At 44.7% G+C, this 13,127-nt stretch overlaps 1 protein-coding gene across 1 annotated transcript in view; it reads right to left on the bottom strand.

Annotated features, from left to right (window-relative positions):
* The window catches only part of LOC111970337 (phosphatidylinositol 4-phosphate 3-kinase C2 domain-containing subunit beta-like), a 79,846-nt gene that overhangs the window by 32,190 nt on the left and 34,529 nt on the right, over positions 1-13,127 (bottom strand). Inside the window, 6 exon segments of the mRNA XM_023997016.2 lie at positions 1,662-1,697; positions 1,700-1,792; positions 1,835-1,924; positions 1,927-2,002; positions 5,892-6,018; positions 10,199-10,394. Coding sequence (XP_023852784.2) covers positions 1,662-1,697; positions 1,700-1,792; positions 1,835-1,924; positions 1,927-2,002; positions 5,892-6,018; positions 10,199-10,394 — 618 coding nt within the window.

Raw genomic sequence — 13,127 nt, 5'->3', positions numbered from 1 at the left:
TGACTGTTATAGAGCAGCTGGACAAGGTAACGGGTGTATGGAGAGTAAAAATACTGACTGTTATAGAACAGCTGGACAAGGTAACGGGTGTATGGGAGAAATGGAAGGGGGGATTGGGGGAGAGGAGAGGAACAGAATGAAGTGAGGAATTAACAAGGAAAGTAGGAGGGGAAAAAATAACATGAAAATCCAAGAGAGAAGAAATGTGAAGTCATGGCAGGCCACTGAGGGAAAGCCTTCAGGATGAAGGAACAGAGAGGAATATAACCAAAATTAGGTCAGATAGAAAATCAATTCTTATGTATCATCCACTCAGTTTGTTTTGGCATTGAAATGTTTGATGGTGTGCAGAAGAAAATGTGTGTGAGAGAAAGAGGGGGTTACATTCGGATTAATGATTGACAGATGTATGCCATGCCCCAGATGTGTCTTATGCGATGTTGGGGCAGTGTGTGTGTGTATGTGTGTGTGTGTGTGTGTGTGAGTGAGTGAGTGAGTGAGTGAGTGAGTGATAGATGTATGCCAGGCCCCAGCTATGTCTTATGCGATGCTGGGGGAGTGTGTGTGTGTGTGTGTGTGTGTGTGTGTGTGTGTGTGTGTGTGTGTGTGTAAGCATATGTTGTTCTGCCATCAGTGATGAAGTATGAAGCCTCAAATGATGTCGCCACGTTAATGAGGAGACCGATTGCAATAGAACACACACACAGATCCCATTTTAACGCAACCCACAGCACTGAGACAAAGAGCCACTGGGAACCAGCGCCACGGGCCAGCTGGCACTGCCACACACTGGGCTGGCACTGCATGAGGGACTGTGTTTACAATACAATACCGCTGAGAAGAAACCCTGTGTCTACGTGCGTGAGAGAGAGAGAGAATGAGCGAGTGAGAGCGAGGAGGARGTGTGTGTCAGAAGGGAGGGCAGACAGCAGGGCACTCTAATATCCAGGGTGAGTTTTTTTGGCCAGAGCAGATCCAACTGACCTACTTTCAGGTCCCTTCTGCAGATAGCAGTTGTAGTGTTTGTGTGTGTGTACTACATGCATGACTACCAATGTGCGTGAGAGTCCCTCTGCCTATGCTTTAACATGTGTGGAGAGGATTCTGGTCATAGAGACAGACAGAGCACTTTGGAAGTCCAAACCCCCATCTGCTCCACAGCTCTAAAACGGGTCAAAAGACAGCCAACGTTCATGTTACACACGGAGGCAGGAAACCTACTGTACCTGTAGCGTGTGAATAAGCCTTTTATAGGCTGTTCTTTTGACCAGGAGCAACGGTGTATGTTTTATTGAAACAGGCCAGTCTGGAGAGGAAAGAGGGCGGAGAGAGTGAGGAAGAGGGAGGGCGGAGAGGAAAGGGAGGAAAGCTGTAAAAGACAGATATAGAGAAAAAGAGAGGGAGTGAAAAAGGAGGACACTAGGTAATAGGGAACTATACCTTGAAAAAATAAATAAGAGGGAAATAAGAGAAAGAGAGGAAGGAAGAGGAGGAGGAGAAAAAGTGTGTGCGTGCGCACATATGCCGTGTGTGTGTGTGTGTGTGTGTGTGTGTGTGTGTGTGTGTGTGTGTGTGTGTGTGTGTGTGTGTGTGTGTGTGTGTGTGTGTGTGTGTGTGTGTGTGTGTGTGGTGTGGTGTTGTGAGAGACTAGGTCAGTTCCTGCAGGATGACGCTGTCAGGCTGGCTGAAGTTGGGGAGCTGGAGCGAGCGTTACTTCCTGGGTTGGAAGGCCACAAGACCCAGTAGCTTCTCCCACATGTCAGATGCTGAGGGAGAGGGTGATGGTCATAATCTCAGACACACGCACCCACCACTCCTGTGGACTAATACTCACTGTCTGAAGTTGAAGAGGGCATGGTGACCCAGCCCAGGGATTCGATGCTGCGGCGCTGCTTACTACCCTTCTCTTCCACTCCTCCAGGGGTGGCAGAGCACTGGCATACAGAGTCACTGTCAGCTGGGTCTCCCTTGGCAACTGGTTGATCTGCACTGGAAGCACACCCTGCGGGGTAGAGGGAGGGAGGGAGGGAAGAAGAATGCAATGAGAGAGGAGGATATAGAGAAGGATTGAAGGGAAGAGAGGAATAGAGAAGGACAGAAGCGTGGGGGTTGAGAGAGTGGAGAGAGAGAATCAGTTGTAGTTGAATTGTGACTTGAAATGCAGTAGCTATAATATAAATACAACATTTCCTAGAAGAGGTAGACGAGTGGATGTAAGAACAGCAGATAACGTTAGAGTAGTAACGACCTCACTGTAACTGAACGCAGAGTAACGTTATAGAGCTAGTAAACGATCCTACTAGACTGAGAGTAACGTTATAGGCGTAAGATCCCTCACTGTAACTGACGCAGAGTACGTTATAGATACGATCCCCATCGAACAGCAGATAACGTTATAGGCTAGTAAACGATCCCTCACTGAACTGAACAGCAGAGTAACGTTATAGAGCTAGTAAACGATCCCTCACGGTAACTGAACAGCAGAGTAACGTTATAGAGCTAGTAAACGATCCTCACTGTAACTGAACAGCAGAGTAACGTTATAGAGCTAGTAAACGTCCCTCACTGTAACTGAACAGCAGAGTAACGTTTAGATAGAAGTACGATCCCTCACTGTAACTGAACAGCAGAGTACGTTATAGGCTAGTAAACGATCCCTCACTGTAACTGAACAGCAGAGTAACGTTATAGAGCTAGTAAACGATCCCTCACTGTAACTGAACAGAGAGTAAGTTATCGAGCTAGCAAACGATCCCTCACTGTAACTGAACAGCAGAGTAAACGTTATAGAGCTAGCAATACACCTCACTGTAACTGAACAGCAGAGTAACGTTATAGCTGCTAGTACGATCCTCACTGTAATGAACAGCAGAGTAACGTTATGAGCTAGTAAACGATCCCTCACTGTAACTGAACAGCAGAGTAACGTTAATAGCTAGTAAACGCATCCCTCACTGTAACTGAACAGCAGAGTAACGTTATAGAGCTAGTAAACGATCCCTCACTGTAACTGAACAGCAGAGTAACGTTATAGAGCTAGTAAACGATCCTCACTGTAACTGAACAGCAGAGTAACGTTATAGAGCTAGTAAACGATCCCTCACTGTAACTGAACAGCAGGTAACGTTATAGAGACTGTAAGGATCCTCTGTACTGACAGCAGATAACGTTATAGAGCTCGTAAACGATCCCTCACTGTACTGAACAGCAGAGTAACGTTATAGAGCTAGTAAACGATCCCCACTGTAACTGAACAGCAGAGTAACGTTATAGAGCTAGTAAACGATCCTCACTGTAACTGAACAGCAGAGTAACGTTATAGAGCTAGTAAACGATCCCTCACTGTAATGAACAGCAGAGTAACGTTTAGAGCTAGTAAACGATCCCTCACTGTAACTGAACACCAGCAGGTAACGTTATAGAGCTAGTAAACGATCCCTCACTGTAACTGAACAGCAGAGTAACGTTATCAGAGCTAGTAAACTGATCCCTCACTGTAACTGAACAGCAGAGTAACGTTATAGAGCTAGTAAACGATCCCTCACTGTAACTGAACAGCAAGTAACGTTATAGAGCTAGTAACGATCCCTCACTGTAACTGAACAGCAGAGTAACGTTATAGAGCTAGAAACGATCCCTCACTGTAAAACTGAACAGCAGAGTACGTTATAGAGCTAGTAAACGATCCCTCACTGTAACTGAACAGCGAGTAACGTTAATAGAGCTAGTAACGACTCACTGTAACTGAACAGCAGAGTAACGTTATAGAGCTAGTAACGATCCCTCACTTGTAACTGAACAGCAGAGTACGTTATAGAGCTAGTAAACGATCCCTCACTAACTGAACAGGAGAGTAACGTTATAGAGCTAGTAAACGATCCCTCACTGTAACTGAACAGCAGAGTAACGTTATAGAGCTAGTAAACGATCCCTCACTGTAACTGAACAGGCAGAGTAACGTTATAGAGCTAGTAACGATCCTCACTGTAACTGAACAGCAGAGTAACGTTATAGAGCTAGTAAACGATCCCTCACTGTAACTGAACAGCAGAGTAAGTTATAGAGCTAGTAAACGATCCCTCACTAACTGAACAGCAGAGTAACGTTATATGAGCTAGTAAACGATCCCTCACTGTAACTGAACAGCAGAGTAACGTTAGAGCTAGTAAACGATCCTCACTGTAACTGAACAGCAGAGTAACGTTATAGAGCTAGTAAACGATCCCTCACTGTAACTGAACAGCAGAGTAACGTTATAGAGCTAGTAAACGATCCCTCACTGTAAACTGAACAGCAGAGTAACGTTAGAGTAGGTCAACGAGCTTTCCATTTATATTTAGCCCTCTGTCATCCACATGGGACCCGTGTGCTTTCAACACGTCTCCCACATGAAAGAGAATAACACATTAAGAACTCTGTTGGAATCCTAAAACTTCAAAGACTCGTTAGCATGAAAGAAGCTAGCATCGAGCCAACTAAAAATAGTAGTGTGATTAACAAACACCATTGGTTCTGAGCTAAACCCCACTGGTGGATCTGCTAGCATGCTTCGCTAACTAAGACAACATGTTCAGTTACGGGGCCTGTTTGTACACTATGGACGGGAGCCCCGGAATAGATACTTGAGGAACAATAGAGAACAAAAGGGGAATGGCTCACCCCCCAACTTGTGCCATGTCTTTTTTTTTATACCTTCATTTAACTAGGCAACTCAGTTAAGAACAAATTATTATTTACAATGATGGGCTACCCCGGCCAAACCCTAACGACGCTGGGCCAATTGTGCGCCACCATATGGGACTCCCAATCACGGCCGGTTGTGATACAGCCTGGAATCAAACCAGGGTCTGTAGTGACGCCTCTAGCACTGAGCTGCAGTGGCTTAGACCGCTGTGCCACTTGGGAGCCCAAAGGACACATGAGGTCATGAGACACATGGACCACCTATGTGCCTTTTGTTAAAGAAATCAGGTGATAGAAGTGAAAAGGAGAATGGAGTAGGACATTAAGATGAGTCGTCCAGCCAAAAAGACAAAAATGTACATTGAAGACTTACAGACACAACCAACAAACCAAGAACAGTTTGAGGAAGTCTACCTTACAGGGCTGTAGCCTGCTGCACTCCCTGTCCAAACTCCAATGTACTCCAGCCATAATGAAACATGARCTATTTGGTATTTGTGCCAGGCCTATTTGTGTTTATTCCATCTCAAGAAGCTTCAACAAGCTGGACACTGTCAAGCAGTCTTCTCGGGAAGTGTTGTTTWAGGGTCAAGGTTTTGCAAAATTGTTGTCACATCTGAAGGAGCCATTAGGCAGGCCTACACGGGTTGACAAAAACATGTTTCTCTACAACGCTTTATAAATCAACCCAGATACCGGAGGACTAAAAATAATATTACAATAGAGGCAAAAATAATATTGCAAAAATAGTATCTTTAAAATAACCCCAGGGACAACGCATCAAGGACAGGAGGTACAAAGATCAGAAAATAGATACCGGATGCTGCATACAAAGCCAAGGAGACTAGTAACAACCCACAAATAACAACCCACTGTAAACACTTTCCATCTGCTTCAATAAGTACCCACATGTCCACCCACACATAAACACACCCACYACCAACAGCTCTTTCCAGTAGACACATATAGGGGAAAGTAGGTGCACAAACAGAACACCTGGTACTAGAGTGGGATGGCTTGAACACTAACATGTGTATGTTATMAGTACATGTTGTTAGAAGTGGTTGTTTGGATAGCAAATATCTATATTGCTTTTAAATGATAAGCATCAAGTAATATAAGGATACATAGACTCTGATTGGTGAACATCTCTGTGAGGTTGGTTGAGGTGCCTATAAGGTCTGTTGTGACAGGCTGTGATTGGGTACGTACCTCTGGTCCCAGACTACCAGGTGAAACAGGTACTTGCTGACCTGCTGTTTGCTGGTGTGCTGGGGGGCACAAAGCTCTGCCCCTCCATGGGTCAGAGAGCACGACAGGAAGAAGCCCTCATAGCTGATAGGAAGAGGAAGTGGAAATCAGCCAATGGGATAACAGAGAGGAGATCAGCCAATTCCATGACAATGTGAATCCAGGTAAAAGCTATGATCCTTTTAGTGACMTCACTTGTTAAATCTACTTAAAATCAGTGTAGATGAAGGGGAGGAGACCGGTTAAATGCAAACTCAATATTATGAAGGTGTTTTTAATGTTTTGTACACTCAGTGTAGATGATAGGCCAATGGAGTTTCATAATGACTACGCCTGGAAATGCTATAATTACAAGTAACTGAGCACCAAGTTGGAGTCAAGTGAACTTCTGAAAAACAAATAAAGACAATTCTTCATTGGTCTTCTGACCGTATATTCTGATGTGAGTGTGTGTATGTTGTATAGCATGTATTAGTCGCTCTCTCGACCTCTGAATGCTCGGCTAAGAAAAGCCAGAAGGTGCTCACATTTTGCACCCTCTATAACCACTTTGATCATTATTTGACCATGCTGCTCATCTATGCACATTTGAACATCTTGAAGAATGATCTGGCCTTAATGGCCATGTACTCTTATAATCTCCATCTGCCACAGCCAGAAGAGGACTGGCCACCCCTGGTTCCTCTCTTGGTTTCTTCCTAGGTTCCTGCCTTTCTAGGGAGTTTTTCCTAGCCACTGTGCTTCTACGTCTGCATTGCTTGCTCTTTGGGGTTTTAAGCTGGGTTTCTGTGCAGCACTTTGTGGCAACTGCTGATGTAAAAAGGGCTTCATATATAAAAGTGATTGACTGAAATGTAATTGTTAGAGTATGCATAAAAATGGTTCTCATGTTGGAATGTGGGTCAAGCTAGCTAACTTTACAGGAGAGAAAGCCTAGTAAATAAATCTCTATCCCTCTCACTCCCACCCACCCAACCAACCTGTCTCTCTCCCTCTTTCTCTCCCATCCTCTCCCCTAATCTGTAACCCAGTCCTGCATTATTAATCTGGTACTGGAGCTAGGGCCGGGGGACTTTATAAAGGGGGAATAAGAGGAGGCTGGTCTCTAGAGAGGAGGTATAAAATGAATAGCAGATCCGTGAGGCACTGGGACCAGGCAGGGGAAACTCTAAACGTTACATAGAGAAACAGTGATTCAAATGAGCAATATTCACAAATTCATAGCATTTTTCAGGACTATATATCTGGTATTTTAGCTACTTGGTAAAAACTTATTTAGCTGTAATTATTTATATTATTAATCCCCAAGACTGAATAGTAATTAAAGGGTAATAACATTGGTTAACAATGTTACCATGTAATTTGTCTTACAGTAGAGTGCAATTGCTACTAGGGAAGTAACGATTACCCAATACCCATCAGCGCCCGATACCCATCAGCGCCCGATACCCATCAGCGCCCGATACTCATCAGCGCCCGTTCTAAATGTTTTAGACAGGACTCCATCGGACCCCAAACTGATCCAAATTTTGCTCATGACTTTTTTTCTACCTTCCAAAAATACCTCAGTTTGACAACTGATGCGGCCATTCCTTCAGTGTGGAACTAAGCATGTAACTGTGTTGAGTCATTGATCAACAAGTCATTTTGCATGCCGAAAAACCCTAGGGAATATCAGTAGCCTAGTCAAACTGAGCACAGCTTTGCGCACTGACCAACGGCAGGTATGAGGCCTGCTCCAGATCTTGAGCATCTGCACCTTCAGCATTCAAATGCAAAAATGGCGTGCGTGATATTAGGCTTAWTAGGTTATTGTTATCTCTACCATGTTGAAAATTGTGTTTTACCGGAATAAAAGTTAAGCTAACGGAGACAACTCTGATCTGGCTATAGCCTGTGAGTGTGGGGGAATGGTTAGGGTAAGAACCACATTGCATTGATTCGTTCTGTAATCAAACCAAATTGCACCGAATCGATTCCAACTAAAACGTATCGTTCCTGTATCGTGTCGAAGCCCATGTATCTAGATACATATCGAATCGTCTGGAAAGGGAAATATGCACATTCCTCATTGCTACCTAAATCCCTATCTGAAGACCTTATCAATACAGAGGATATCCATTGTGTGGGAGATTAGCTGATATTTTGGTATCAATTGATCTGTCTTCCTGCACACAAAGACACACCTTCACACACACACAGATGGCATGTGAAACCGCCGGACAGGTGCCAAGTGACCAGCCAGAGCTCTGCCCCGCCCCTTCGGGTCAAAGGTCAGGTAGGGTTCCCAGGCTGTCAATCAATCACGTGCCAGCATCAGTTACAGGGGAAGACAAAGGAGCCAGCCAACTGGGGTCTGGAGAGGGGAGGGGGTGGAGCAGAGCGAACCATTCATGTGGCTGGAAGGGGGTGGGGGAGTGAAGGAGGGCCGTACACGGCGGTGGGGATAGGGATGGTACAGGGGAAATTCTAGGAGCAGAGTCAATGGTAAGGGCAATAGGGCTGCAGGGTGAGTGTGGGGAAATGGGTAGGGTAAGGAGTTGAGTATAGAATGTATGGGAATGGTGGGATGGCAGTGCATAAACCCCTGCATATGTGTCAGTGCCAGAGGAAAGTTGAAGAAAGGGCAGGTGCTGACAGAAGACAGATTCATGGAGATTCAAGGTGAGGGTTTGGCCTGAACTGAATTCACTCAGGTCAATATAGAGGGAGGGATGTGATGGGAAGGGAAAAGGGAGGAAAAAAGGTACAAGATGGAAGAGAGGATGGGAAAAGTAAGAGAAGTGAAAATGGGATGGAGGGTGATGGAAAGAGAGAAGTAGAGGGAGAAGGGGAGAGGATAGGGAGAAGATATGGAAAAGGGGAGAGGATAGGGAGAAGGGGAGAGGATAGGGAGAAGGGGAGAGGATAGGGAGAAGGGGAGAGGATAAGGGATAAGGGGAGAGGATATGGAGAAATGGGAGAGGATATGGAAAATGGGAGAGGATATGGAAAGGGGAGAAGATATGGAAAATGGAGAGGATATGGAAAATGGGAGAGGATAGGGAGAAGGGGAGAGGATAGGGAGAAGGGGAAGAGGATGGGGAGAGGGGAGAGAGGAGAGGATAGGGAAAATGGCAGAGGATACAGAAAAGGAAAAGGGGAGAGGATAGGGAGAAGGGGAGAGGATAGGGAGAAGGGGAGAGGATAGGGAGAAGGGGAGAGGATAGGGAGAAAGGGGAGAGGATATGGAGAAGGGAGAGGATATGGAGAAAGGGGAGAGGATATTGGAAAATGGGAGAGGATATGGAAAATGGGAGAGGATATGGAGAAGATATATGGGAAATGGGAGAGGATATGGAACAATGGGAGAGGATAGGGAGAAAGGGGAGAGGATGAGGGAAGAAAGGGAGAAGGGGAGAGGATATGGAGAAGGGGAGAGGATAGGGAGAAGGGGAGAGGAGAGGATAGGGAAAATGGCAGAGGATACAGAAAAGGAAAAGGGGAGAGGATAGGGAGAAGGGGAGAGGATAGGGAGAAGGGGAGAGGGAGAAGGGGATGAGAGAGGAGACAGAGAAGGGAGAGAGAATGAGATAGAAAGTGAAGAGGGAATGAAGGGAAAAGGAACGAGAAATAGAAGGACAGAGAATAAGTACTTAAGTAAAAATACTTGTAAGTACTACTTAAGTAGTTTTTGGGGGTATCTGTACTTAACTATTTATATTTTTTACACCTTTTACTTCACTACATTCCGAAAGAAAATGTACTTTTTACTTCATACACTTTCCCTGACACCCAAAAGTACTCGTTACATTTTGGATGCTTAGCAGGAAAGAAAAATGGTCTAATTCACACACTTATCAAGAGAACATCCCTGGTCATCCCTACTTCCTCTGATCTGGTGGACTTACTAAACACATGCTTAGTGTTGGACCATGCCCCTGGCTATCCGTAAATAAAAAATAACCAAGAAAATGATGCCATCTGGTCTGCATTATATAAGGAATTTAAAATMATTTATACTTTTACTTTTGATACTTTAAGTATATTTTAGCAATTACATTTATTTAAAACCAAATACTTTTAGACTTTTACTCAAGTAGTATTTTACTGCGTGACTTTCACTTTTACTTCTCTAAGGTATGTTTACTTTCACTCAAGTATGAAAATTGGGTACTTTTTCCACCACTGAAAAGGAGAGGGATAACACAATGCTCCATAACACAATGTCATCCTCAGATTATGGGAAATCCATCCTGAACAGCTGCCTGTGTGCGTGTGTTACCTGGCCGCCCATGTGATGGGGATGCGGTGAGCAGCGTAGACGCTGAAGGATAGGACGTTGGTGACCAGGCCTGCTTCCTGTGTGGGCGCCGTGTGCCGGTTGCTCTGCACCGTGGTGTGGAAGTTAGCATTGAATGTGCTGCAGTACAGCTCCACCAGATCTAAAATGGCCACGGTCAGCTTCTCCACCACTTTCTCTGCAACATTTTCGAAACCATTTAGATTCATATCACCTTCATTTAGCAGACGCTCTTATCCAGACAGACTTACACTAAGTGCATTCAATTAAGGAGGGCTAAACAACCACTTAACACAAGCATTAAAAGTTTAACTTTCTGAATGTTAGTAATAATCAGGGTGCAGAATTGAGCACCCATGACCGCGTGGTCACGCACGTCTCCAAATCATTCATCACGTTTGCTGATGACAACAGAGTGGTGCCAGGAAAATAACCTCTCCCTCAACGTCAACTCATTGTATATATTCTAGTCATGGTTCATCCTATATAAAACGTATTTTTGGGATTATGTATGTATTGTTTTGTATTGCAAGGCCATCAGACTTAAATAGCCATCACTAGCCAGCTTCCACCCGGTTACGCAACCCTGCACCTTAGAGGCTGCTGCCCTATTTACATACACTACCGTTCAAAAGTTTGGGGTCACTTAGAAATGTCCTTGTTTTTGAAAGAAAAGCACATTTTTGTCCATTAAAATAACATCAAATTGATCAGAAATACAGTGTAGACAGTGTAGACATTGTTAATGTATGTAAATGTAATGTAATGTAAATGACTATTGTAGCTGGAAACGGCAGATTTTTTATGGAATATCTACATAGGTGTACAGAGGCCCATTATCAGCAACCATCACTCCTGTGTTCCAATGGCACATTGTGTTAGCTAATCCAAGTTAATCATTTTAAAAGGCTAATTTATGATAAGAAAACCCTTTTGCAATTATGTTAGCACAGCTGAAAACTGTTGTGTTGATTAAAGAGGCAATAAAACTGGCCTTCTTTAGACTAGTTGAGTATCTGGAGCATCAGCATTTGTGGGTTTGATTACAGGCTCAAAATGGCCAGAAACAAATAACTTTATTCTGAAACTCAGTCTATTCTTGTTCTGAGAAATAAAGGCTATTCCATGCGAGAAATTTTCAAGAAACTGAAGCTCTCGTACAACACGGTGAACAACTCCCTTCACAGACCAGCGCAAACTGGCTCTAACCAGAATAGAAAGAGGAGTGGGAGGCCCCGGTGCACAACTGAGCAGGAGGACACGTACATTAGAGTGTCTAGTTTGAGAAACAGACGCCTCACAAGTCCTCAACTGGCAGCTTCATTAAATAGTACCCGCAAAACACCAGTCTCAACGTCAACAGTGAAGAGGCGACTCTGGGATGCTGGCCTTCTAGGCAGAGTTGCAAAGAAAAAGCCATATCTCAGACTGGCCAATAAAAATAAAATATTAAGATGGGCAAATGAACACAGACACTGGACAGAGGAACTCTGCCTAGAAGGCTAGGATCCCGGAGTCGCCGTTTCACTGTTGACGTTGAGACTGGTGTTTCGCAGGTACTATTTAATGAAGCTGCCAGTTGAGGACTTGTGAGGCGTCTGTTTCTCAAACCAGAGGAATATCAAACATTAGTTATTGTCATCATTCCATGGTTGTGCCCCAAATGGCACCCTATTCCCTATATAGTGCAGTACTTTTGACCAAGGCTCTTAGGGGTGCCATTTGGGACACAGAACATGGCTGCTCCATGTCAACACAGCTCAGCTGACTGGGCTCCACTGTTTACATTGTGTCTCTTTATACATCCCTTGGAGCAGCAGCTTAGCCCTACATGGGAAGGAGCTTAGCCCTACATGGGAAACAACATCCCAACTCTATGAAATGTGAGGCGGATGGACAGATGGAGCTCGGCGGATGGATGGAGGTGGTGCTTGGTGTATCCTGTACGAAGCTACCCATCCTTCCTGTTTGTTTGAGTGTGACGGGGAGGTAGAGAGTGGGGATATCCTACATCACGGATGTGCATCACAACAAGTCACGGACACTTCCGCTCTGACATGAGGTAGTGCTACTGTGACGGACCAGTGTGCCTGCTTAGCAGTATAGCTTCCTCCCTATCTGGGTGCACTGTCTGTACAATGGCTCGACCCAGGTTCCTCTGCCTCGCAAACACACGTGACCGCCCGCTTGACAACGTACTAGCCAGTTGTGCCACCGAAAAGCTAGCAACTCAGCTGTGGAGCTTACGGTACAATCTTTATTGCGTTACACTACTGTACAGACCTGACCTGGACCCTTCCCTTGCTCCTCTCTTCCATCTACAGTAACAGCTATCTCATCACTCCTCTTTATCTATCCTCAGTTCCTCTTCTGTCCTGTCCTTTCTCTGTCTGTCTGTCTCCTATTCCTCCTTCCCTCTTCTGTCTGTCCTCTCTGTCATCCCTACCAGCCAGTATCTCTGTGTGGATTATTCAGTGCTATTGTAGGACATTCAATTAGTGTGGAACTTACCTCTGTTCTCTCTGATGGCGACCGCACTGATCTGAATCCTGTGAAGAGACACACACAGTTACAGAATCCAATCAACCAACCTTTGGTTCTGAGTTACAGGAGTACAGTAATTCATGAAGTATGCCTTGTTGTACAGGTTAGCAGTTTGTGTAAATGATCTAAGTGATGCGTCTGTAAGAATCACAAGCGTTTTTTGACCTTTGATAGAACACTCAAAAACTTAGAGCTTATCTAGGATTGGGGGTGGGACGGCTAAACTGAATTCTACGATATGGTGTATCTGAAGCGATAGAGTAGTGTGATTAGTGAACGTGTTGTGTGGTTTACCTACTTGGACTACCGTGTTAAGGTTGCTGTGGCCCAAGACAAAGGGGCATGCTGGAAGGGCGTAGGGAGAATA

This window comes from Salvelinus sp. IW2-2015, linkage group LG11 (genome assembly GCF_002910315.2).
Source record: "Salvelinus sp. IW2-2015 linkage group LG11, ASM291031v2, whole genome shotgun sequence".
Classification (NCBI taxonomy): domain Eukaryota; kingdom Metazoa; phylum Chordata; class Actinopteri; order Salmoniformes; family Salmonidae; genus Salvelinus; species Salvelinus sp. IW2-2015.
The sequence above is the reverse complement of the archived record's forward strand: the minus strand, read 5'-3'. Positions and strand labels throughout refer to the sequence as shown.